Below are 27,234 nucleotides of genomic sequence, written 5' to 3'. Positions count from 1 at the left end.
TCGGTTGAATTTGAATATGACCTGATTCGATTTGATAAATATCCAAATTCAATTGATTATTTCATTCTTATATATAATATATAAAATATTTAAATGTTTTATATAATTTTTTTTATATATATATATATATAATTAAATTATATAAATAGTTTATATTTTTTAAAATAATAAAATATTTATTTTATATATTTATTAATTACCTAAAATAATTAATTGGTCGAATTCAAATTCAAATATTAATTTTCAATATCCATTGGATATCAAATTGAATTCGGATTGAGTTATTTTAGAAAAACAACTGAAAGGAGTTTAAAAATAAATACAAAAAAGAACCATGTTTTTAAGCTAAAAGGCATCTATTTTGGGCTTTATGGGTTTTCATGAAATATAACTTTAGGCTGTGTTTGGTTGGAAACAAAAAGTAGGGAAACCTTTACAGTCCCTAGCTACCTTTTCCTTCCTTTTCCTACTTTTTTCTTCAAACCAAACATAGCGTAATATAGACTATCTGGTTGGAGCCTACATCATTAAGTCCAGAAGCCTCTACCTGAAATCCCTCTCAAACGTGCCCTAGACATACTCAAGGTTTTTAAAATCGAACTGGACAATGAACCGTTCAGGGATCCAGTTCCCAAGTCAAACGGTTCGACCATTTGAACCTAACAGATGGCCCATTTTGACAAAAAAAAGAACAAAATGAATGAAAACCATTAGACTGTTCGAACAGCTCGATTGCCCGGGTCAGCGATTTACTGACCTAATCAATGGTTTTTGGCCAAAGAACGATTCTAGGATAAAATGGAACCGGTCAAATAAACAGTTCTCGGTTTTTCCTGTCTGGTCCAGTTTGGTCTTGAAAACATTGGACATTCTAATACTGAGAATCAGATAGTCAAGACTTCAGCAATAACAAGTAATATATTGGTTATTAATACAGCAACTGTAGCAACTGTAATAAGGACAAATATACTTCCCTTCCGTGAGAGCAACCTATCTCATGACCCTTAAGCTATGTCTGGTTTGAAGAAAAATGTAGGGAAAGGAAGGAAAAGACAGAAAAACCCATACAAAATGTGTAAAGATATCTTTATCTCTCCCTTCCTTTCTCTACTTTTTTTTTTTTTTTTCCTTCAAACCAAACATAACCTTAATTTAAAGCTTGGCCGCAACTTTCCCTGTCCACCAATAAACAACAAACGTTGCTTTCCTGGGTCTCAATATCTCAACACCGAGCAAACACCAGTTGGGTTCTGGGCGATTGGCTTCGCAATGTTGCATGCAGGACAGGACATGATAAATTAATTAAATAAGCTGCTTATACTTCAATTTTGGATTTATTAAGATCAATTCATCTTACATAACCCTACGTGACCGAGAGTGAAAACGCTCCATTATTCACTATATATGTTTTTGTTTTGGGTGTGAAATTAGCCCCAGCTGCTGGGGCCTATGACCTTATGGCCAAATGGAAAACGCCGGTAATCTTGTCGATATTTTGAGTTGGTCAAATGAGTGTCCCTTACACAAACTATTTTTCCTAGTTTTCAGCGGCTGCTTTAGACAGACAGACAGACGTTGATGGTGTTTTATTTGTCTGAGCTCGCTGCAGAGCTGTTCCTTGACTCTTCTTAAGTATATACCTGCAGTCAATCTCAATCGTATTTTGTCGGTGGACTACTCTACTAGTGCTTCACCTACAGATTGTCTCTCTTCCTCGCTGGGCCTGATCAGGTGGGCCCAATATCATGAATTTCCCAACATCGATCATTGATCATCGTTTTTATTTAAACAGGTTTTTCCTTTACTTTAGGGTGGCATCAGGGATCTACGGTGGTCTACCACTCCAATTCCATAGGTGGTCGATTCAAGTAAAACTTGTGGATTTTAAATTCCAATTCCAATTCCAATTCCATAAGTGGTCGATTCCATAGGTCGTCTTAGTAAGTTAATAGGAGTTTAACGAGGCTGCTCTGTTAATAATGGTCTAATTGGTTGAACCAGCCATCAAAAGACAAAAAAAACAATAAAACCAATAATACTTCTCTCTCTCATTGAATCTCCCCTCCCATTGTGTCTCAAGTCTCAACATACTGTAACTAGACCACCAGCCACTACAACAATCAACGTTCAACGTGAGGCATAACCGACAACGGAGACCGACAATAAATTCTTCTTCGTCTCTTTCTCCTCCACCTTCCTCTTCTTCTTCCCCTTTTCTTGTTCTTTTTCTCATTTTTATCGACAACAATCCTCTGAAATCTTAAGGCCATGTCCCAGAACCCCAACACCCTCTGTCTGATCCGGCGGCAAAGAATCAACCGCTACCGGTTGTTGCTGGAGCAAAGTAAGCCTAACCTTCAAAATTAAGATAATTAAAGTAGGCTAAGCTCTGACATTTGAGGGGGAGAAAAGAATGCATGAATAAAGCCGAATTGCTACTTGAGGTATTAGGAAAGAAAATCCATCCAGGGGCAGTTAAAAAAAAATCAGTTGTTCATCATTACCTTCAGTTCTTGCTTTTTCCTATTCCTTGAATAGCACAAAAAAAAGGGCAATCAAAACTATACAGTTAAACCTCATTTCTAGTAGCTTAGATTTTCTAAGAGCATTTAAACACTTGAAATTATGGACTGAATAATCCAAGAAGCAATCGACCATAGCACAATTACATGAAGTTTGGATTACAGTCAATCCGATCCTGACACATAGAAGTTGGTAGCAAAAGCTTAACTGAAAGTCTGAATACTAAAGCAAAAAACATTAATCACACGATGCATGAAATCAGCTAATATGATGGTGGCAATGCAAGAGCGAGTGTTCCGATTGATTTCGGCCTTCTTCTTCGTTGTTTTCCGATTTTTCTTTTTCTACCTACATATCCTGCACTTCCATTCCGTCTGTAATAGGAAGAGAAGAAGATGATGATGATGATTTTACCTTATCATTGGACTCCCAACTTAGTTGCTGTGGTTTGATGCTGAAAGACGATGAGAGGGAAATTCAAATTGAGGAGGTTGTCATTTTTCACATTTTCATTCGCATAATTCAAGCTTCTACATTTGACGTCTTAGGGGATTTTTGGAACCATAGTTGTTTTTCAGAAGAACGATATCACATCGGATCTACATAGGCGTTTCAAAACACTTATGTATCTCATTGTTTGGTTCAGCCGATTATTAAAAAATCAGGCATGCCTCAAAAATTGGAACCCTACCAATTTTCCCAACGATTGTCTGATGTGTATCCTATCTCCTGCTTATCTATCAGGAGATACATGAAAAATGGTGATAAAAATCATCTTACCAAACAGCATAATATTGCTCATTACTTACATGATAAAATCTTAAAAGATGGTCTTATATACATGAGAGTTTTTTTTTTGAAAATCGGCCCCAAAAAGCGACCACCCTTCCAAACACAATGTTAGTGGAGATGAATTGAATTCCGTTTCCATCCATTCTCAAAGTTGCGCGATATAGTAAAAATAAAAACGCGAGGATGGTCAAATGTAGGTTGGGATTCCAAAACCACTGTCCCTCTAAGAATTTCAAATCCAACAGTAACTACCCTATTCAGGATTACAAACCTGCTCAATTGGCAGAATATTCCCCTCAAAATCCGCCGGTTTTAGGGTTCTGCATACGTCCGGGGAATTCGCTGCCCTCCTCTGAGGGATGCAAGGAAAAATATTCTAGGGCAGCGATGGCTCGACTGAATTCTGATATATTCATATATTGCCACTCAACCTTTATAATTATAATAATAATAATTTACAATTCATGAATACAAAAGATTCCATTGGGTACTTTTTTAAGGAGGACCCAATTTAGTGGCGAGTCTTAAACAGTGTAAAACACGTGGCAAGTTATTGGGAGATAGACTTGTAAATGTCTTTTGGTAGAACTGCTTGAGGTTGGATTTTGATAACCTCGGTTGTTTGACAAATAGCAGATTAAACGAACAAATTGTAAGTGTTTGAGATGTCAACCATTTCTATTCCGCCAGTTTCACCCTAACATCCCTTTCCATGTAGAAAAATGCGTCCTTTTATATATACTCGAAGATCAATGCAAGCTCTGAAATTCTACAGAAGTGGTACTCAAATAAACGAAAAAATAATCTATGGATTTGCTCTGTTTCTTAAAGGGCTAATGTAAGAAATTCAGAGTACTGTGTTGAAATTATATGGGACACCCTCAATTTGCAACATGTATTACAGTGTCTCTCTTTCCTAGTCAGCCCATGCACGGCGTTTGAATTTGTTATGTTGTCGGTGTTGTCCTTGGTTGAGGTTAGAAAATAATACCTATTTGCCACGTGGTAGAAGGCAGCTGGTTTGAAACTTTTTTGGGACAAGCTGATGTAACAGAATTCACATCCTCCTCAAAGGGCCAAAATCACGGCTGGCTTGTAGCTCAATGGATTTATTCAAAATTTAGCCACGTAATCTCTCCATGTGGCCCAAAGAAGAAAGAGTCGTAGTAGAGGCATCAAAGCAGAATCTAAGCCTCAGTTCTAGGAGATGATAAGCTTATCCACCCACTGTTTGATTTAATGTCTAAGAGAAGAGAGTAATAGATATATCTATATATAATTAGGTCTACTCAGGGTAGGGGGTAAGGAACCAAGTGTCTTATCACACTAGGAGATGGGGTTGGCATAAATGGGAATAGAACAAAGAGTGTAGCTCGATTGGACTGTTGGAGGGTGATACTTGAATTGATTGAATGATGATGGGATTGCATGCATGGGAGATTTATTAAGGGATTGGGAGATAGTCATCGTTCATATGACCTTGTACTAGTCGAGGCATTTAGGGACTTTGAATCACCGTATCATTATAAAGGTCAGACAGACTGAAGTCTGTGATGCTTTTACCCATGGTCCACTGCGTAGGCCGTGGACGCATTGCTGTAACCATGAATCAGCTTTTGGGCTTCAAGTGAAGAAACAAAGCTCCGCAGTAAGATTATATTATATACAAATGACACACGATCGAGTAACTGAGATAAGCTCAACAAAGATATGATATCAGTCCGAAGAAGAAGAAGAAGTGAAGAAGGAGAATCAACTCTGAAGCATAAGAATCCAAATTGCATGGGTCTCTATTAATTCCGTCGCCACTCTATCTGCCACGCCCAGAGACCTACCTAGGCTTAAACGCCGTACGTCTTCACTCGTAACAAAATAGTCATTAACCCACTTGACTAGTATAAAAATAAAACATCTCCTGCACGTAGAAAATGACACACATGCAAGGAATCCTGTCTCCTTGAAAGGGTGGCAATTCTTGATGGGACCGGCCGGCCTCTCCCTCGTCCCTCCCTTTCAATATTATTACTGCACCAATCCAGGTCAGGATTGATGAATGCCAACCTCCCTTTTCTTTAAATTTTGATTCGAACATATTTATATCTTCCACCATTTCATAAGCTGTACCCCGGTTTAGGTTTGGTCATTGTCCCTCCCTCTTGCACAAAGCTGAAAGGACCCACTGACCCAGTACCCACTTTTCTTCAATGTTAAATCCCATCTTAGTTCAGGCTTTTCAATTGACACGGGTTTGACCAGATCAACCGGCCCGATGCAGCTAGCTCATTGCCAACTCTTTGCAGCAAATTCAAATTCTACTGGATTATTCTTCAAGCAGCATAATAATTCTTTGACAAGTTTCAATTCGTTCAAATTCAGCCTTTCTGTTTTTTTTTTTTTTCTTTGCAAGTGATCAAGGGCAAGGTTTTATTGAATAGTGGGAACAAGAAACAGAAGCCGGCCGGTCATTGGAGAGTATGTCGGTAGAATAGGCGAATCCTTGAATAGGAGATACGTAGGAATATATATTCTTAATTCTTTTATTTTATAAGATGAAAACAAGTATGGGAAAAGCAAATGCTATTGACTTATCGTCACGGGCGTAGGAAGATTCCATTTGGTTGATGCCATGACTGACAAGCTTATGAGACCATGAAAGGAGAATCTTCACTGACAGTACAGTAACACCCCTGCATCCATGGTTTTGGTAATATCATGAGCCCCTCAAAAGGACGAAAATTTCCATATTTTTGGGTAGAGTTTTCATTTATGTTTTGATCAATAATGTAAACATGAAATAAAATTAAAAAAAGAAAAGAGAAAAAATGAAAAATTTTCCAAATTCCAAAATTGACCAAAATTCAATCAAAATCAAGAACCATCAACCCAGACTTTTCCGGCCTGAAATCGAGTCATTGTCGATGGAATGAGAAATCCACATTATTTTAATTTTCTTTTGGAAAATTTCCAGAGTTTTTTATTGTATTTGTGAGGCCTAGGCGTAGGTCAAAAAATAACACGATTTGATGATCTCATCAGATATCACATCTCCTATAGTAGGAGACGCATGGAATGCTGGGTCCTAGCTCAATGGCAATGGAGGGTTGGTCTGGCGTTCCGTCAATCTACTTTTATTTAGACCATTTTCACAAATCAGTTCTAGGCTGCAATCTAATCCAGCACAGCGCAATCTCGTCTTACAAGGGGACCCACCAAGACTCGTATCACGTACGTGGGGTAGTCCATGTTGTACGTGGACGCGTAATTTGGTTGCTTTTCATGTGTTGATCAATGATCTATATCTCACGAGATGAACGAAGCCTAGAGCTAGAGGGAGTGGGATTTGCCGAGAAGAGATGCAGTTGTCTGTCTAGTGCCTACAAACTACAGTCCTCATGTAGAAACTGTGCAAGTGCAAATTTTGAACTATGCAAATCACAGCTACAGAAAAACCAAAAAAGGGAGCTTCACCAAGGCAGCCAAACGAGAAAACCCAACACTTCGCCTTCCCAAAGTTGTCAAGAGACTCTTTACTTTTTTCTTTTTTCTTTTCTTCCAGCTGATCGAGCTATTTCTCCCCATGATAGATTCTCATGTAGCTTTTCATGACTCCAACTTGGTTGCAGGGATGCTCTCTTCCATGTAAAATACACTTCAGAACTTCTAAAGCAAGCTCCTCTCTGTAGTACTAATCCATCTCTTCTTCGCAACTCGGTCGACTGCCGATGCCGGGTGGAAGTGCAATGGAGAGAGGACGCTACTGGACGTGGACGAAGGTGCAAGAGTGTGTGGGGTCTCATATTCAACCGTCCACGTCTTCCTTGTACAACGATTCTTGGGAAGAACAAGCCTTTGCAGTCGACTCAGCTGGACATCTTGGAGGATGCATATGGCCCCCGAGATCTTATACTTGTAGCTTCTGCAGAAGAGAATTTAGGTCTGCTCAAGCTCTAGGTGGTCATATGAACGTCCATAGGAGGGATAGAGCTAGGCTTAAGCAATCTCCAACTTCCCACGATGAAATTCTTCATCATCACCATCAAACTCATTACCCTGATCATCAGAATCCTTGTACATCATTGGGTGTTCAATACCCATCTCAGCTTTGCACTTTGGTTTACAGTCCTGACCCTAACTCTAATCCAGGTGTTGTTTCTTCATCTAAATCGACTTCTAGGGTTTCGGCCCCATCTACTCAAGAGAATTGTAGTGAACAGGCCTTGGTTTCTCCCTCTTATTCTTCTTCTACTGTTCAACAACACCGAAAGGGTTCCCTTTTATCTCCCCCACCCTCGTCGTCGGACTCGGTTGCTGTTAAGGTTCTTGCTCTCTCGGATGCAAAGATTGAAGGGGAGAAGATACCGATTACACAAGAATCAGGATGCCGGGTTTCGGGGGATTACGCTAAGCCAGATTTGGCTGTGAGCCTGAATTTGGCTGTGCATCGGAATCGATCGTCAGGGACGTCAGCTGGCGATGATGATGATGATCAGGAGACCATTAGTAGGAAGAGAAAGAGAACCGATACATCAACGTTGCCTTTCTTTCTCGAACCAAGTTCAGTTGATTTACGTCATCTTCAATCGGAAGTACTTGGAGTTTGCCCTGGCTCCATGGAGGGCTTAGATCTTGAGCTAAGGCTCGGCCGTCGGCCTAAGGTGAAGTAGACTTGCAGAAGTGATGCGTTTAAATGGTATTTACTTGTTCAATGTGTTCATCTCATTTTCAATTCGATCTTCATATACTCCTTTTGTTTTGCTTTATAATTATTCCTCTTTGTTTATTGTTTTTGGGTTTCTTTTTGCTTAAGAGGTCGCTTTGTTGCCTTACTTCAAGTCATTAATTAAAGCTTGCTGGTTGCCTTAGAATAACCCATATGGAAAAAAAAAACACATAATATACGATCTTTTCCATGAATAAAACTGACTGCACCTGTTATCGTTACATCTTAATTTGTTTTAGTCTATACTTAATTATCAATTTATTAGGTTCCAATCTAGCAAAAGTAGAGATAAATTAAGGTCGATGTTCTCAATTGTGTTATGAACAATAGTTTCATGCAACCATACCAGCTATCTGCCTTTATTCTCCAAGGAGAAACGAATTAAGGAATCACATTGATTGAAACTGGTATTTAGATTTAGAGCTTCTGGGGTGAAAAAATGCAGAGAGGACACTTCATACTCTTATTAATGAAGACCGAGTTGGCATTTGTTGTTAAGATGGTAAGAACTCCATGGGTCGTCGATCGTTCTCTTATTTTAGCCAGGTAAACTCATGGTCGTTCTCTGAGAGGGTAGATGTAGATGAGCATGTGTGTGGGGTTTAAGGGTGAAAACAACTGACGAGCTGCATTGAAAAACGTGAGCTCTTTCCCCTACTCAGCTCACTGACATTCTATCAGTACATCTAAAGTCTAAACTAATAATCCTCAGAGATGGGTTGTCAACCACGTATAAGTCGAATACATCAAAACATCGATTCCCTTTTTCTTTTACTTTGTATTATTATCATCACCAATGATCAAGTCCTTTTTGCAGTAATATATACTAATTGTTTTGTTTCAGTACTATTTCCCTTCCATATAAATCCATATGCTTGAATACACTATTCCCCTGTTTTTTCTGAGTGTTCTCCCTTCCTCCAAGCTACAAAAACGCCACCAACTGCGCTGAATCAGTCTATTTAAGTATTATCCATAAACCCTTTTTTAATCCCAAACAGAATATTGCCGAATATTTTGCGTCACCACTCATGGATGCTTTCTTCACGTCTTTTGTTTCTTCTAATATGCTTATTATTAGTTAATACATCGGAGTCTGGTCGACGACGAGCCCAAGATGTCCAGAAATATATCTTAGGAAAAAATAAATACTAAAAGTCCGAGTGAAAACCCTAGCCTACTCTAGTCTCGTAGTCGCAGACAGTAGCCTCCTGCTATTGATGTCCAAGGTTCAGTACAGGAAATCGTACAGGATAGAGCCTAGAGGGCGATATTTCTGTGTTACTTTTCTTCTATCTTAATAAGGAAAATTGATGAAACATCAGTTTTGACCTTATAGATTTGGTTAACAAAGAGCTGTAAATATGGGGTCATAATGTTATACCCAACAAATATTTCCCATTAGAGGGATGGGAGCTCTAATGGGAATTGAAGATCGTTTTAATGATTTGAGTGTCTTTTTCGGAAATGGGTTTTCTTCTCTCTTTATTTTTCTTTGTTTTCTACGTTGTTTGCGACTTGTGACTTGTGAGGGAAGGAAGAGAGGGTTCTAGTTTGGTGTAAGAGGTGTTAATAAAGGAAAGGTAAGGTTGTTTGCTTTGGTCTCTACGAAGTGCTACATCTGTGTAAGAAGTTTTAATGGTGATTGGTTGGGTTTTGTCTTGTGTAGGGTTGTTGAGTTGAGTTGGGTCTGTTTTCTCAAGTAACAGCTAGCGAAGCCTGATGAGTGCAGAGAGGTCTGAGTGAGGTTCTAGGAGCAGTGACAGAGGTGCACATGGGCATCAAATGTCGTTTCTTTGTTAATTTCTTTAAGAGTAAAAGAATTCTGTAAGAGAATGAATACTTATTCTCACTTGTGTGGGTTTCTTTGTTTAGCTCGTTTTGAGATTCCAACGTATTGATATATTGCTGACAATTCTAAAACTATAAAAGAGTATGAATTTTTAATTTATTCTTTATTATTTTTAAGACCTTTGACAACTCAGGGTATATTTGCTTGGGAATTCTTCCCCCTCTCTCTCTCACGAGCTCACAACTCACAAGAAAACTGGCACTGGAAGACTCTCTCTCTCTCTTTGGTCCATTCCATTAATAACATATATTTTGATCGCTTCTTAGTTTACTTTATTAATGATATATAATATCCCAGTGCAATCTGAGTCCAATTTTTATCTTACTCAAAAGATTTGATCCCAATCCACATTAGGATCAAATTCAGATCTATCCTATCCGTTTACGTCCGTGAGTTAAGATGTATAATTATGGAACATCATCCTGCCAATAGGCTATGAAGCTGTGTTTTCAAGTTCATGAAAAATGAAATTCAGAAAAAAAAAATGAAGTGCTAGAAATATTACAAATCCTGTCCGCCACCCTAGTTAAGGCGACCTAATTACTATTAGTAGCAGGCACACATTTGTTTGCAATTAATGCAATTTCATTTGCGTTGGTGCAAAAGTGTGCAAGTGAAAATTTTGGTTTATTTTTATTTTTAGGTTTTACTTTGTTTTATTTGTAAATCAAATGGGGTGAAATACAACCTCAAGAAAAGTAAAATGAGAGTGCAAATGGTCTGAGTGTATATTCTTGTCTTAGGTCCTATGGTTCAGTTTGGAAGGGGTATAAATGCAAATATGTAGAGTGCAAAACCTTATATTTTGTATTATTTTGTATGTATTTGTACTGTATATATTTGTACTCTTTCCAAACTGAGCCTATGGCTGTGTTTGGTTGCAGTGCAAATTTATTTGCACTAGTACAAATGCATGGGAGTGCAAATGCAAAAAATGCAAATTCTTGTTTAATTTTGTTTTGAATTTTACTTTATCCTGTATCATGTCTTAATTTACTTCATTTGTCCTGAAATCAAACAAAATAAGCTAAAATTTGAAACAAAAATAGGTCAGAATTTACACTCAAATCATTTGCACTGCCATAGTTTTGCATCTGTGCAAATTTATTTGAATTGCAACCAAACACAGCCTTAGTACAAATGCATGGGAGTGCAAATGGCTTAAGTGCAGCTTAAGCTTTTAGTTGAGGTCCCTTACAGGTTTTTTTTTCCCTAACACGCCACTTTTATGCAAAAGCCCATCAAGTTTGAAGCATGGACACAAGTACATGCCCATTCATACTTTGTGATGAAATTTAATTAATTATAAAGGGGGCGATGATGATCAAACATTATACCACTTGGTCAAATAGATTTTGATTCCATTTCAAAGAACCATTCAACCTAAAAACTTAAGCTGATAGGCGAAGTAACTAAATGATTTTTCATATTCTCGGAACAAAATAATGTCATCTCCAATTTATAAAAGAGAAAATAAAGGTAAGGAGGTTTTTTATTTGGGAGGAGTAAATAGTGAAGTAAAATGATGTATTCCCCACTTTATATGAGAGAATGGAGGAAGAAAGTGGTGTAAATTACCTAGACGTTATAGAAGATATGAATGAGGTTAGTTTAGATTTTCCAGAAATGAAACCATTTCTAATTTAATTTTCACAACTGCAAGAAATATCGTGGAAAGGGTTTTGGTTGTGAGAAACACCAATTGAGCCTTTTGACAACAGCAATTGGACCACATTTGGGTTCATTGTGTTTGGTTTGAAGGAAAAAGTAGGGAAATGAAGGAAAATATAAGGAAACCTTTACAAGCCTCGTATGGGTTTCCCTACGCTTCCTTTCCTTTCCCTACTTTTTCCTTCAAACCAAACATAGCCTAAAGGAATAAAGAAAAAATACAATAAGAAAGAGAATTACCAGTAATTCCTCATCACAGAAATAATGTACGCAAATGGATAAGATTTGAATTAGATATATCTAGATTCAAATGGCCATGGGTTAAACATAATTTCTATGAGAAAATGGATAAGTCATCCTCATGTCGGGGCGGAGCCAAGTATACAGGTAGGGGGTGCTTGGCCCCCCAAACTTTTATTGTTAAATCATTATTGATATAGGGTTACTAATGGGAGGTTGGGACAAAATGTAATAAACTGTATCCTTGGGCCCCCAAAACTTGAAGTAAAATGTAAAGGATCATATCCTAACTCTCCTCTAACCCCCAACATAAAAAAAATAAAGAAATTATTTATTTTTCTTTAAAAAATATGTAATATAATAAAGCATTCTCAAACCATTTTTTCCTATACCCTACTTCTTCTGCTCCCTATGTTATTTTCTTGTTCAACTTGGCCCCCAAAAGAAAATTCCTGGCTCCGCCATTGTCCTCATGCATTGAATATTATGAGTAAAATAGTTTAAACATAAATTCTATGAGACTTGTGCCAATGACTATTTAGTAAATGTAAACATTTAAACCAATTTTACTAATTGATAAATATCAATTCTATGTAGATATAAGCATATGCATTCAGGCTGTGTTTGGAAATGATGCAAATAGAGTGTAAATCCCGGTTCAGGGTAAATCTGCATTCTAGTTCACTTTTGTTTGTGTTTGACAACATTATATTTTTGCATTGACAAATGACAGACCAATGCATATTTACATTGATACCAAGATGTAAAAGTACATCAATAAAAAAGAAATAAATTTGGATTGAAGTGAGATTTTGATAAAAAAACATATGCTTTATTGGAATTCGTTTTTTGCATCTATTGCAGCTAAAAGTTTGTTTGGTAAGAAGGTAAATTTGTTAATGCAAAACTAACCCAACTTTACAATTTATATGAACCGTTTTACACTCTACATATTTACATTGTTTCCAAACACGCCTCAAGTATTATTGGATCAGATTGATTGGATGGATCCATACTTGATCAAATTATAAATTGACATAATTTGGATGGTTTTAATTGGATTGGATTTGAAACAAAAAAGGCAAACTACATACCTAAATTAATCTGCTAAATCTGTAGAGGAAATCAGAAAAATATAACGACAACATATATGAAGAGATGTGGAAGAATAGCATAGTTTAATAGATGTGCCACCTATTTAATAGTAAAATAGTAAAGTGTAATACAAAATTTATGTAAAGTATCCATTAAAAGAAAAGTGTATGATACCGGAAAGACATAATACCAGAAAAGGATCTTATCAATCACCACCCACCCGGATGAGTTTTGATGAAAATCTTGGTAAACACTTTAATTTTATGATGCCAGTTGATTGATTGTAAGTTTTTCAGTATCATGTCTTTCAGGCATCATTGTGAAACCCGTCTAAAGAAGATAAGAGAACTTAATGTAGTATTTAAACCTATTCAAATGGGTGTGGAACAATAATGGTCCTGAAATTATTTTAAGTAATAAGGACTGATGAAACTTTGGCAATTTGAAAATAATCGGCCAGCCAACCATGTTCCTTCAGCATAGAGAACACTTCGGTCCTGAACGGGTGGAAATTAAGCACTTTCCAAAAACATATACTACCTATTGGCTGAGAAGAACATCCGGGCTAGAGTTGTCTCTTTCTCAAAAATTGTGAATCCGCTCAGCGATTCAAGTTCAAAGTTGATGGTAGAATATTCCAGGTTAGCTCGAATTGGCCTTATTCCCTAGTCCGTTCCAATTTTCTAAAGATCATCTTAATTTGTGTGTATACAAATATTATGTAAATAAGTCCAAACACTTATGAGGATTATATATATATACCCAAATGGCCACAATCCTGGCCCAGTTATATTGCTACCAATTTCAGGATTTCACATTTGAATTGAAAGTAAGAAAAGGTATAGTATTCAATCGTTTATTGTTCTTTCTTTTCAGCCGCAAATCTTGTTTGTGCATGGAAACTGTTATGTCCAAATAAAAGCACTTTTATCCTTTTCTGCTACCCGAAGTACAAAAGCAATTTTAAGTATAGTTAAATTCAGTTTGTTCACGATGGCTGAACTTCGAAGGTAGCCTTTAGTATTGCCGAAGGAAAAGCTGTAGTTGAAGTGGTTGATTTCAAAGCAACACAGCTTAGTGAATGTGAATCCAAAATAAAGGTAAAAGAAAAAGGGCGAACAAGCTTATATAAGATGGAACCTCGTAGAACCTTTCTGTTCCACCATGTGATGATGTGGGCTTGTGAAATCAAAAGACGAATCCCTCTTCTCACTTGTATTATTGACTTTTACTTTTATTCTTTGTTTCTTTTTCCGGCAGTGTGATATCTGTCCAAACAGATCTTAACGAATCAAACAACATTCATATTCACTTGGAAGAGGAAGCTCTGTTTGACAATTAATTTGAAAACTCAGCCTTTTACACATTTATTAATGTAGAAAGAGATATTCTCTTCCGGCCGCCGGCCAGCAATCGCATGCATGCTTTGTATATTGAATTATAGATAGTATGATCTCCAGTTTTACTTTACAAGTATTCAACAGAAAACAACAAATAAAAGTCACCACTGATTAGTTTCCACGTGTCCCGTCTCCCGCGATTTTAAAATGAGGAGATATTAATATGCAGATAGAAATTCAAGGGTTTCAAACCAAGGTCCAAATGAAAAGGATCCGGAACCATTTGAACAACAACGCATATTTTATTTTATTTTCTTTTAGATATATTGAAGCCATTATGGAATTTGAAGGTGTGTCATTTATATCGTCATTTTTCCATGTTTGGCACGTAACATCTTAATAAATAATTGTTTTTTGTTTGCTTCTAGTAAACCTTATATACTTTTTTTAAGCAAAGGGATCCATTGGAAACATTAAAAAGTTAAAGGATAAAAGAGGAGACCCCTCATACAAAGATACAAGTTATGCCTGGGAGGGAGGGGTCTAGGGATCAAAATATGAGCTCTATTTATATTGGCACTTTTTGCTATGTCATGAGCAGGGCTTACATCATTCCTGTTTACATACATCATTTTAAGTTCCACAGAAAAGGAGAGTAGAAACTTGATGTGCTCGATCAATGCCTGTTTGTTCCATCTTATGTTTCCCATGGTTCCTCTGAGCTTTAGCAGGATCTCCTCTGCATCCAATAGAATGATTGCTCGGCTGATACCCAACAAAATGAGTCTTCTCAAGCCTTTGATGATTGCCCAGAGCTCAACTTCTGAGGCGTTAAAGGCCTTACATTGTTGTCCTTCTGCAAAGCAAACATTGTGTGTGTAAGACAATAAATATAAACCTGTAGAGGCTGAGCTAGTTGTTGTGTTCCAAGATCCATCAACTATAGCTATCGAATGGGAAGTTAGGGACAACTGCTGGGTAGAAAGGGCAGTGTGTTCGACTTGGTGATGAGACTGAAACCAAATTGAGTCTTTTGTGTTTGGGACATAAAAGTTTTCTTTTCTTATGACTTCAAGGGGGTCCGGGGACTTTCCTTTGAAGATCAATTCATTTCTATGATCCCATAATGCTCTCAGAGTGCCTAGGAGTCTAGCCAAAGAGAAATCTCAAAGATTTTTCCTCTCAGGGTTCCTTTCTAGCCACTAGGTTAGGAAATCTGGTGATCCTGATGCAATGAAAGCATCTAGATTAAAGACAATTTGAGCCGACATCCAAACTGCTCTTGCTAGAGAACATTCAAAGAAGAGATGTGCCTATGTTTCAGGTGCATTCCCATGAGGAACACAAGAAGAGTCCCCTGAGTGTCATAGGAGGCAAATTGATTGCTTCGTTTTGACTCCACTCATGAGGACTTTCTAGCCAAAAACTTGGCATTGAAGGGGGGCTTTTGTGGTCTAACCTTGATCACTTGATTTGTTCACTAGAGGGTCCCACAACTTTGGTTTTTGAGAAACTTCTATAGGCTAACCGGACTGAATATTTCACATCCTTTGAATTCTTCCACAACAATTTATCCTCTTGGCCTTGGGGGTTCAAGGGTATGTTTAGAATGGCTTCAGTTGATAAATCTTCAAAGACTTGGTGTAAGAATTGGGAGTTCCATTCTCCACGAGATGTGATGAAGTCTTTCACCATCCAACTTCCAACTGTAGAGAGTTGAGACTGTCGGAATTGGGGTTTATTGGAAGGGAGTCCTAGAATCCAAGGATCTGTTTGGGAGTTGATTCATGCTCCATCTCCAATTCTCCAACAAAGATGGGGGATGAGACTATCCCTAACACTTAAGGTGTTTCACCACCAGTAGGAGTGAGACCTCTCGGGTTTGACCTCAAAGATAGACTTATTTCAAAAATACTTTGCTTGGATCCGCTCCTTCCAAAGCTCTTCCTCTCCTGTAAGGAGCCACCTGAATTGTTTGGCAAAAAGTGCCTTGTTCATTGGTTCCACCTGCCTGAGACCCAAACCTCCCCCATTTACAAATCTTGTTCTAGGAGATATTGTGACCCCCTTGCTGGCTTGTTTCCCCTGCCACCAGAAATTTCGTTGGAGTTGGTTTAATCTCTTTAGAATCTTCTTTGGAAATAGAGAGGTGAGCATCTGATAAACAGGAATATTCAGGGCTACTGCTTTTAACATGGTAGTTCTGCGTGCTTGAGAGAGAACTTTTGCTTTCCATGTGTCTAGCTGGTTTTCTACCTCCGAGAGAATTTCTTCAAATGGCCTAACATTTCCTCTTGCTTCATCCATCCAGGAGCCCAAGTACTTCATGTTGGGTTGCATTGGTTTCATGCCCATTAAACGGCTGAGAAGCTTATGGTGAGTTCTGCGTGTTTTCCTACTAAAGATGATGCTCAACTTTTGGAAATTTATCTGTTGGCCTAGTAGTTGCTCAAATTGGAGAAGTACTAACTTGACAACAAGGAGGGATTCTGGAGTGGCTTTACTAACAATAAGGCAATCGTCAGCAAACAGGAGATGTGAGAGGGGGTTTGAATGTATAGCCAATTTTATACCCTACAGTCTGCCTTCTGCTTCCTCTTTCTCCAATAGTTTTGTTAGCACCTACATACCAATTATAAATAGATAGGTGATAGAGGGTCTCCCTATCAGAGTCCCCTGTTAGTATGAAACAATTCAAGCGGGCTCTCATTGAGTTTTATTGAGAAGGTGACTGTGGTGATGCACTGTTTTATTAAATTACACCATTTCTCTGGGAATCCCAGCCTTCTCAAGGTTTGGATGATGAAATCCCATCCCATTCTGTCAAAGTCTTTTGCCATGTCTAATTTTAGCATTGCTTGGCTTTCCCCTTCTGGTGCTTAATTTTGTGGTTATCTCCTTAGCTAAGATTAAATTATCTGAAATGTTTCTACCTTTGATGAAAACTGTCTGATTGGGAGAGATTATTTTGGGTAGCAGAGGTTGAAGCCTATTTATCGTGACTTTTGCTAGCACCCTGTAGACCACATTGCATAGGCTGATAAGTTGGTATTGATCCATAGATTTGGCTCCTACCTTTTTGGGAATGAAGACTAGGTGAGTCTGGTTTAATTCTCTAAGCAGGTGTTGGCTATGGAAGAAGTTTGCAATTAGGTGTGTTAGGTCCCTCCCCAGTATATGCCAATACTTTTGGAAGAAGAAAGGGGCAAAACCATCGGGGCCGGGGCTTTGTGTGGATTCATTTAAAAAAGGGTTGCTTTGACCTCTTCCTCAATTGGTTAAGATCAATTGATCACCTTCTGATTCTGTGATGACAAGCATAATCAATCCTTCCAGTGTCTGCATTCAAATCTTCTACCTGTCCACTTATTCTGAGGATGTGCTCTTGGAAGGCCCTTCCTATCTGTTCTCTCCCAGAAGCCCAGGATTGGCTTCCAAGCTTGATCCATTCAATGTTGCTCCACCTCCCCCTATGCTTTGTTTGGAGATGGAAGAAACGGGTGTTCTTATCCCCTTCTTTGAGCTAAAGTTCCTTGGATTTTAGTCTCCACAGCTCCTCTTCGTAGGATAACCAACGATTGTATTGGCTTTCTAGGTTTTGGAGCTCATCTTGAGAGGTACTAGTTTGGTCTTGCTGAAGGAGGAGAATATGCTCTTCTAAGTATTTTACTTTCTGAGTGATGTCTCCAAAGGTGCACTTGTTCCAGGATTTTAGCTCTTTCTTGATGAGTTTTAGTCTTTTTGTAATTTTATAAGTTGTAGATCCTAGAAGTTGTTGTTTCCAATTTCTGTCTATGATTTCTTCACAGGCTTCATGATTGGCTCACATTGGAAGAAAATGAAAGGTTTTCTTTCCTTGCAGATAGGTGGGAAGGGGTCTAGAAGGATGGGATTGTGATCGGAGTTCATGGCTAGGATAACCGAGACCTTGGATTCTGGGAAGACATCAAGCCATTTTGCATTTGACAAAGCTCTGTCAAGCCTCTCATTGACTAAATGTCGATCATTTTGCTTATTTGTCCAAGTAAAGTAGGGATCTGAGCTGCCCACCTCAACAAGGGAAAAGAGGTTAGCTACCCTTCTCAAAGGTGTAGAGGCTGAGTGGGTGTTATTTGATCCTTGATAATCCTAGGGGTAAATAGTGTCGTTTAGGTCTCCAACCATAAGCTATGGTCTGGACTGTAGGTGGATTTTTGATTGCCCAAAGGAATCCCGAAAGCAGCCCGATCCCCTCCACTGGGGTGTCCATAAAAGAAAAACAGGGACCAAGGTTTGCCATGAGGTCCATGGGAAATAGATAACTCAATGAGTCTTAGGGATGAGTCCACAACCTCCACTTTCAACCCATCCTTTCAACAGTAGATGAGGCTCCCACTCTGGCCCTAAGCATAAACTATTTCATAGTTAAAGAATTTTAGTCATTTGCAAAGAGTTGTGGTGTCTCTTAGATTCGATTTTGTTTCACAAAGAAAGCAAAAATCCGTGTTATGGGTTTGCAAGAAATTCCTAATAGAGCGCTAAGTGTCTCTTCCCCCTCCCCCCCGAATGTTCCAAGTAAAGATTCTCATAGGTAGTTTGATAAAAAGGAACGGTATTGAAGACAATGTAAACAAAGAAGTATGTCTAATAAATTGATAAAATGAGTGAGAAGTATACGATGTATAAAATTGAAAATACCTAAATAATGAGGGTAGCTAGTGCCAGGAGTTGCTGCTCATCATTTGGTAGGTCCTCCCAGTTTGACCACCAATCAGAGCTCTCTAGTTTGTCCAACAATTCTTGACTTGAGAAGGAGTCTGACTGGTTCAAACCACAACCTCAGTTCAGACCATAACCCCGGTTCAGATCAGTCTGGTTCAAACCACTTACCCAGTTCAGACCATGCTCTCGGTTTAGACCGCTCGCCCGATTTGAATCAATCGCCTGGGTTGGATGATATTAGTTGAGGGGAAGAAAATGAGATTTCTGAGGAATTTGCCAAAACTTGACTCTGTAGGTGGTCTTTCAAGGATATCTCGGTTTTGAAGGGACGTCCTCTTCACTTTACACCCGTTTCCAGATTTATCAGGTCTAGACCCCTCGAGAGGGTAGAGTAAACACACACTTTGTCTTCCGATTTCTGATAATTTTTGTTTGAGAAAATCTCGGGGGTTGAATTTACCCTTCTTCTGAGTCGCATTGTAGCTTGACTCATTCCTCTTTCGTTTCGAGTTTGACGACTCACCTTTGTCTTCCTCACCAGCCTATAGCCTTTGCAGGTTCACCTTGTCTTTTGTTGAATGCCTTAATGTTTGAGGCTCTCCTTAAAGTAGCTTCTGCTTCTTGTCTACTCCACTTTAGGTCATACAAAAGATTACATAATGACCTATATGTTAGGTCATACAAAAGATTACGCAATGACCTATATGTTAGGTCATACAAAAGATTACGCAACTAGGGATGATAATGGGGCGGGTTGGTTTTATAAATTCTAGACTCTATCCATTTCTCTAAATCTTCTAATTCCAAGAGAACACTCCCCGTACATGAAAATGCGAAATCCTCCCTAACCCTAAATTGAGTTTAAAACCTACATCTAATTTCCTATTGTTTTTGTTATATATAAGTAATAAATAAGTAAAATAACACAAACAAACAACAAAATTTTCAACTATTTAATTAAAACATTTAAAAACATATAAATTACCAATTATTCTTTATATAAAATTTAAAATATGCGGGTGGGGTAATACATTGATTTTATATGCTTTCCAACGATATGCGGGTGGGGTTTGGGGGAGGTGGGTGGGTGAGTTGGATTTTGCTTAATATCGTACCTTTTCCATCGCGCGTATGAGTTGTACAATCCCAAAACCCATCCGCGACCCAAATTGCAAATCTGAATTGGACGCAAAATTTTCACCCGGACCAGTTTTGCTAATCATGATTTATATTTCGTGCCAGATGCAAAATGAATATTACGTTGATTATTCATGGGACGTATGTTAGAATACATCGAACGAAAGCATCGACCACGTTACCTTAGGAGAAGGTACTCTGAAAGGAGCAAGAGTGCTCTGAGAGGAGTGAGTGCATGTCAAGCTAGGAGAGGAAAAGACACTGGTGATTTCGAACAAGAATTGCTATGATGTCGAGTTCAGAGGATTAGGATGTTGATTCTTCGCAAAACAAGAGTAGAGATTCCGAAGGGGCCACGTTTCATGAAGAGGACATGGCAACAACCAAGTGTAAAGCGAGTGTTCTCTTGGAAAGGTTCTGTCGGATCAGAAGTTAAACTTAAAAGGGGTGCTGGAAAGAGCTACAATCTGCTGCATATAGAAAGGGAGTATAAAGTTAAGTTGCTTAGAAGTGGTGTATTGTGGTTCAGATTCAAGGCTGATGAAGACAAGCGGACTTTTCTGGAAAAAGAGCCCTGGCTTATCAAAGATTATCCTCTATTATTGAAAGATTGGGGACCGGAGATGGATCTACAAGCGTTGTTTATTAACAAAATAAAATTTTGGGTTAGAATCTTTGATCTGCCGGTAGAATGCATGACCAAGGCAATAGGGCAAACAAATAAGAGAAGTTCTAATTAACAGTAAAAGAATGTAGAGCCGAAGACGCGGTGAACTCTCTACTACAAGGTGCGGGTAGTGGTGGATGCCTGCAAACCATTGGTGTATGTTGTACACAGAAGGCTAGGGGATGGACGTGAAAAGTGGTAACCGATTAAGTATGGACGCCTACCCGTTTTCTGTATAAAATGTGGAAGATTGGGGCATATTCAACAAAATTGTGAAATGTTCTGGGGTGCAAATTTAGTTGGACAGGTAACGGCAATCCTGGAAACCCAGAAGATTGGGGTGTGAACAGAGGTGAAGGGCTTTGGACCCTCGTTGTGAGCGGACAGTGGAATCGGTCAATCAAAGTTCCTAGACACGGAGGAAGTTGCTGCGAACCACAGGGATGCCTGGCTTCTGAGCATGGAAAGAGATCCGGAGCATAATAAACTGCATGGAACTACTAAGGTTTCGCCATTAAATCAGAAGGTAGTCGACACTCGAGTAGTGGAAGAGAGTGGCCTGATTCCGTTAACTAATGAAAGGAGTCAAGTTCGTCAGCGACTGTTCACAGAAGAAGGTGGTTTTCCGACGGACACTTAGGTTTGGCAGTTGGAAGGACGTACAGGACTGGACTGATTGGTGTTCGAACAGGGTCCTGTGCGCTTTGTGACTTTGCCAGCTGGCAATATAGCTGAGGGATACAGTAACCAAGTGGAGCTGATAGCGAGAAAGGAACTTGGGTTATCCAAACTGCAGTTGATTGAAATAGGACTGAAAATGGGTGATGATGAAAAAGAAGTAAAAGAAGCTAGGGGGACCAGAGACTGAGGCAGCGAAAAGTTCAAGACTGATAGAAATAGAAGCTGGAGTGATCATTTGAAGAAATCAAAGGAAAGAAGGATCACTGAACTATCTGAGGTCGATTGTGTATCGAAAACACAACAGATGATGATAGATCAGCTATGTAAATTAAAAAAGATCTCTGGGAGGAAAATTACACCATCCAAGAGCCAGAACAAGTTTCAGAAACTGAGGAGAACACAGATACCGAAAGCCAGGACAGTGCAAAGGAAAGAATGGCGATTGATGATGAAATGTCCAGTGCGTACACAATAGAAGGCAGTAAACAGATCACAGGAACAAAGGTATGTTTATCTATTGAAGTATTGATAAATTTGGTTATTGTTTCTCTGTTTGTAAATTTAAATTGATGGATGCTTCCAGGATTGAAAGATTGCGTAAAGATTTGAAAAAGCAAAAAGGAAACGAAGCTGAAAAAATTGGAAAAAGAAAGGAACAAACAAAATAGTATTTTTCAAAACAAATTTGAAGAAAGAATGCTAGATACCATTGGTGTGAAAAGGGTAAAGTGTTTTAAAAAAAAAAGTAATGGTAGTCAAAGATTAAAAACAAGAAAAAATTCTAGCTTTAAGAATGATTTTGGAAAAATTGTGAATAGGGTGTGGGTAGCTGCCCTCATTCAGCTACCCAAGGCGCAATGTTAGTCCTCAATTGGAACTGCCGGGGGATAGGCCCTCCCCTAACAGTTCGTCCTTTAAAAAGAGCCTATTTTGAAGTAAAGCCAAATGCGATTTTTTTAATTGAAACAAAGTGCTCTGTTCTTGTGTGCAAAAGAAAATTAAATTGGATGAGAGATTGGGAGTGTTGGGGAGTAGATGCAATAGGCCTGGACGGAGGTTTAATTGTTCTTTGGGATGGGAGTGTGAGTTTAAGAATTAAATTTGCAAATGAAAGATTCATTTCAGCAGAAGTGACAAAGGAAGACAAAGAGCAGTAGAATGTATCTTTTATTTATGGTGAGCCAAACAAAAAGAAGAAAAGGAGTTTCCTTCAGTTGTGGCAATAAGTGGCAACTTCAACCTTAGGCCCATGGATGTGCATTGGGGACCTGAACCTGATATTTATAGAGATGATAAATATGGAGGTAAACAAGTCATCGGAGCAGAAATAATTAAAAACAAAAAAACTGCTAAGATCAATTGGCTATAAAGTTCTGCCAAGTCATGGGCCTAAGTATACTTGGAAAAATAAAAGGGATGGGATTGAAAATGTCCAATGGAGGTTGGCTTTTTCTGTAGCAAATGAGGAATGGTTAAATAGATTCCAAGAAGCTAGGGTAATTCACTTGACTTATGGTGGGTCTGATCACATTACAATCCTACTTGAAACTACCCGAGGTTAAAAGAACTAGGAGACCTTTCAGATTTGAAAAATACATGGAGCACACATGAGGATTGTGCAAGAGTAATAAAGAAATTTGGGAGGGGAAACTACAAGGGACTAACCAATCATTAGTGGTCAAAAAGTGCAGAAATGTTTAGAGGGATTTATCCAAGTGGAACAAAAGAACCTTTGGCAAAGTGTAGGAGAAAATTAAATATCTCCAAGCAGAGCTGAGCCAAGAAAGGAATAAACCGGGTTGCTCATTTGACAAATCAAAAGTCAAACATTTAGAAAATCTAATGGATAAGGAGCTTAAAAGAGAGTAAATTTTGTGGGCTTAAAAATCAAGGAAAAATTGGCTCAAGCTAGGAGATAAAAATACAATTCTTTCATCAAGCAACCTTAAGGAGAAGAGCTAGAAATAGAATTATCTCTTTGAAGGAAAGCTCTGGGCCCATACGGATTTCCAAACTCATTTTTATTAGAAATATTGGGAAGTAGTGGGCCCAAACTTTGCAAAAGCAGCTCTAGAGTTCTTTTAGACGGGTGCTTCAAAATGATATCAACAAAACTTTTGTAGCCCAAATCCCTAAATGCAAAAGGCCTGAGGATGCAACCCAATTCTGCCCCATAAGTCTGTGCAACACTTTGTACAAAACCATAGCAAAGGTTCTAGTAAACAGGCTCAAACCTATTTTAGACAAAATAATCAGTCAAAATCAAAATGCTTTTATTCCTAGGAGGCCGGTTTTTGATAATGTCTTGTTCTCTCATGAATTAATCCATTTTATGAAAACCACAAAAAAAAGCAAAATTTCATGGCAGTGAAATTGGACATGAAAAAGTTTATGATGGGGTAGAATGGGTTTTTGTTAAAAATGCTATGGAAAAGATGGGATTAATTGGGTGGTGCAATGCATCTCTTCAACATCCTTTGAAGTCCTTGTAAATGGAAGCCCCAGTGAAACATTCTTTCCCTCTAGGGGGCTCAAACAGGGGGGATCCCCTGTCTCCCTATTTGTTCCTAATTGTTTTTGAAGTCCTATTATCTCAAGCTTTGAATCATGCTCACTCTGCTAGGCAAATTTCAGGAATTCAAATTAATCACAATAGCCCTGTTATTACCCATTTGTTTTTTTGTAGATGACTCTTATATTTTTTCAAGAGCAAGCATTGCAGAAAGATGACTGATAATGGAGATCCTGAAGAATTATGGGAAAGCTTCCAGGCAGAAGGTGAATTTTTCTAAATCTGATTTTTTTTTCTCTCCAGGATTGCATCCAAAACTGCAAAAAATAATTATAAGAGTCATGTGTATAAAAAAGTTGTCAATCCATCTAAATATTTAGGGCTCCCCTCAGTTTTTGGTAGGTCAAAAAAGGGTTTATTCAATTATCTGGGAGAGATAATAGGAAGTAAAATAAATGGGTGAAAGGCCTCTTTCCTATCTTCTACAGGGAAGGAAGTAAAGATCAAGGCAGTTCTATCTGTAATCCCCTCCTATGTAATGTCCTATTTTTTGGTGCCAAAATTCATATGTAGTCAATTAAAAAAGAATTAAAGATCTTTTATGTGGGGAGAAACAAAAAAGCAAAAGAAAGTTGGGTTAGTTGGGCTAAAATCTGCAAAGGTAAATCTCAAGGTGGCCTTGGCTACAGAGATCCATATTTATTCAATCTTGCTCTTCTAGCAAAATTAGCTTGGAGGTTCTGTACAACAAAGAGCAGTCTTTGGGTAAGCTTAGCAAAGGGTAAGTACCTAACTGGGAAATGCTTTTGGAATGTGTCTGTCCCTTGAAATTGTTTATGGGGCTTCAGAACCTTGCTAGCAGGAAGAGATCTCCTTAGAAAAGGGGCGTGCTGGTATGTAGCAAAAGGTGAGGGTCTGGGGATTTGGGATGATCCGTGGATTAAGGGGGTTCTTCACTTCAAGCCCATGGGCCCAAGGCCAAGAAGTGACCACTCCAAGTGGGTTAGTGATCTTATTGACCCACAGAATAACTGCTGGATTGAAAGAAATATTCAGTCTTTGTTTGACCAAGCCACTGCAAACTTGGTGTGTAATATGGACCTCCCGAGAGTGGGAGGTGAAGATAAGTTGATTTGGATTCCAAACTGCAAGGGAAAATTCTCTGTGAAATCGGCTTATCATCTAGCTATTAGCTTAAACCAAGGTCAAGGTGAAGTAAATGATCCACAAATCCAATGACTCCAAAACTCTGGAAGAAGACATGGGCTTTAAAAATTCCTCCAAAGATCAAAAATTTCATTTGGAAATGTTGCCATAACAACATAGCAGTGAACAAAGTTCTCGGAAAGAAAAATATAATCCAAGGTTCTCTTTGCCCATTTTGTGAAAGAGAAGAGGAAAGCATCCTGCATGACCTCTTTGTCTGTGATCATGCTAGAACAACATGGTTTGGAAGCCCCCTTGGCCTCACTAGGTTAAATCTGTTTTCTGTTAGGCATTTTGCTGACTGGTGGGTCTGGTGGCTACAACAAGAAAATCCATCAGTTGGTGCATCAAAGTCTTGCATTGAGTTCTCTGTTGTTGTTCTTTGGTCTATTTGGAATTCAAGAAACAGATTTGTTTTTAAAGAACTATATCCTAATCCATATATATCTTTGTTTCTTGCAAACAGGATGATGAGGGAAGTGTGGAAAGTTTCCTTTCAAGAATCAATAGATTCTTCTCAGGATAAAGTTATTGAAGAAAAGAGCAGTTCAGCCTCCCAGCAGGATTCCAATTTTTGTATTGCAAAGACTGGTGGCAGTTTCAATAGTAATGGTTTGAGTGGTTTTGGCTTCTGGATATCGGACAATTCTGGTTCTTTTTTGATGGCTAAATGTGGAGTTTGTAAATTTGTCTCTGTGGAATATGCTGAACTTACAGCTATCTTATTTTGCTGCAAATTTGCTCAGTCAGGTTTATCTTCCATCAAAATTGAAACTGACTCATATGTGCTAGTTAATGTTATAAAGCATAGTGACCTTTTGACTGCTCTCCAGTTATTTGGTCTTTGATTCAAGACTTGTATTAGTTGCAGGATATTTCTCTCAGCATTTTCTTCATTAGTAGAAAGTTAAATGGGGCAGCTCATGAATTTACGAGGAAAGGTAAGTAAGGACGTAGGAGTCTCTGCTGATTGGAAGAGCCCCCGTAGGTTGTGTTTAGTTTCTTTTGGAGGTTTGTTGTCTTTTTCCTTTTCTTTCCTGTGTTTATGTTTGCGTCTGTTTGTTCTTAATTAGCTGTTATTTTGATCACCCAAAAAAAAAAAAGGAAATGCATATTATAAAAAATTTGCAAATACAAGCAATTTGAACTTTTAGATATAATTTATGTCACGATTCAAGTTTTAGGACTTGGTTTCAAATAACAAGTTACTATTTTTTTTTCTTTTTTTTTTTTTTAAGTTTAGTGTTTCTTAATTGGATGTGCATGATTAGCGCGCAGTTATCCGCCATGCGCAAAATGCAAACCAAGCATGCAACTTCTAACATCTTGTGTTTGGCCTGGGCTGGGCCCATAAAAGTCCACCCATATTGCAGGGTTGGCCGGGCAAACCCACATTAGGGATGGGCTAGGGGTATTTGAGGCTTGATTTAATGACTTCTGGGCCAGGCCTATAACCCTAAAAAATTATGTTGTTTGGCCCAGAGAACTATACCTTTTCACAGTCTGCGTCAAAAACAAGGGACCCCATTACATCCACTGGACACTGTCCCATGTTTCTAGAATCTTGATGGACCACTTACAGGTCCAATCTCAAAGAGTCCGGATGTAGATCTGTTCACCATTTTGGTCGTATTAACTTAGTCATGTATCAGAAACATACATTTCATGTACTTTATATCACCAAGTGCAACTGGATGAACGTTCGCTAGCAATTTATCCTACTCCCAAAGAAAAGTTTCCCGAAAAATCAGCACTATATGATTTCTAACTTAGCTTCTGTGGGCATTATATCTAAATCATCTCTAAATACGGCCTCTCTGACGGTGGGTCACGATCTTTTTAACAATCTTCCTATATGTTTACGACCATGGTGATCGTAGGGCCCAGCCATTCTAGGTTCTAATTGTGGGTTACCATTCTTATATGACAAAGCAGTTGTCAAGCTTTGAAACGTCCAGCCTCATCCACGTGTGGCGTTTCCCACATCAAAGATTTGATCTTCAGGGTTCTTATAATTCAGCTCACCCCTAGGATGGAATTAAGATCTCTAAGGGTGGACTGAATCCTGCCCGTGGATTGATGTCAAATTCATGGACA

The 27,234-nt window shown here is 38.4% G+C and overlaps 1 protein-coding gene and 1 long non-coding RNA gene across 4 annotated transcripts; both read left to right on the top strand.

Moving 5' to 3' along the window:
- Window positions 1-6,658: 6,658 nt before the first annotated feature.
- On the top strand, window positions 6,659-9,993 carry LOC148870643 (zinc finger protein 10-like). 3 transcript variants are annotated; one of them, XM_088973059.1, is made up of 2 exons: window positions 6,659-7,970; window positions 9,705-9,993. In XM_088973059.1, exons 1-2 carry the CDS (start codon window positions 7,038-7,040, stop codon window positions 9,711-9,713), a joined length of 942 nt encoding a protein of 313 aa, XP_088829185.1. In that variant the 5' UTR covers window positions 6,659-7,037; the 3' UTR covers window positions 9,714-9,993. The 3 variants fall into 3 exon arrangements, with proteins under 3 accessions (XP_088829185.1, XP_088829183.1, XP_088829184.1); XM_088973057.1 differs by having other exon boundaries at window positions 6,659-8,005; XM_088973058.1 differs by lacking the exon at window positions 9,705-9,993 and having other exon boundaries at window positions 6,659-6,826; window positions 6,939-8,183.
- Window positions 9,994-20,540: 10,547 nt separating this feature from the next.
- LOC148870642 (uncharacterized) lies at window positions 20,541-25,990 on the top strand. The gene is made up of 3 exons (XR_016106979.1): window positions 20,541-21,923; window positions 24,106-24,197; window positions 25,604-25,990. It is a non-coding gene; the product is annotated as an uncharacterized LOC148870642 (long non-coding RNA).
- Window positions 25,991-27,234: the final 1,244 nt, after the last annotated feature.

The sequence above is a fragment of the Nelumbo lutea genome, chromosome 2 (assembly GCF_056320005.1).
Source record: "Nelumbo lutea isolate HS-2025 chromosome 2, American lotus-T2T, whole genome shotgun sequence".
NCBI classification, from domain to species: Eukaryota; Viridiplantae; Streptophyta; class Magnoliopsida; order Proteales; family Nelumbonaceae; genus Nelumbo; species Nelumbo lutea.
Note: the sequence above shows the minus strand (reverse complement) of the source record. Positions and strands in the feature narration are given on the sequence as shown.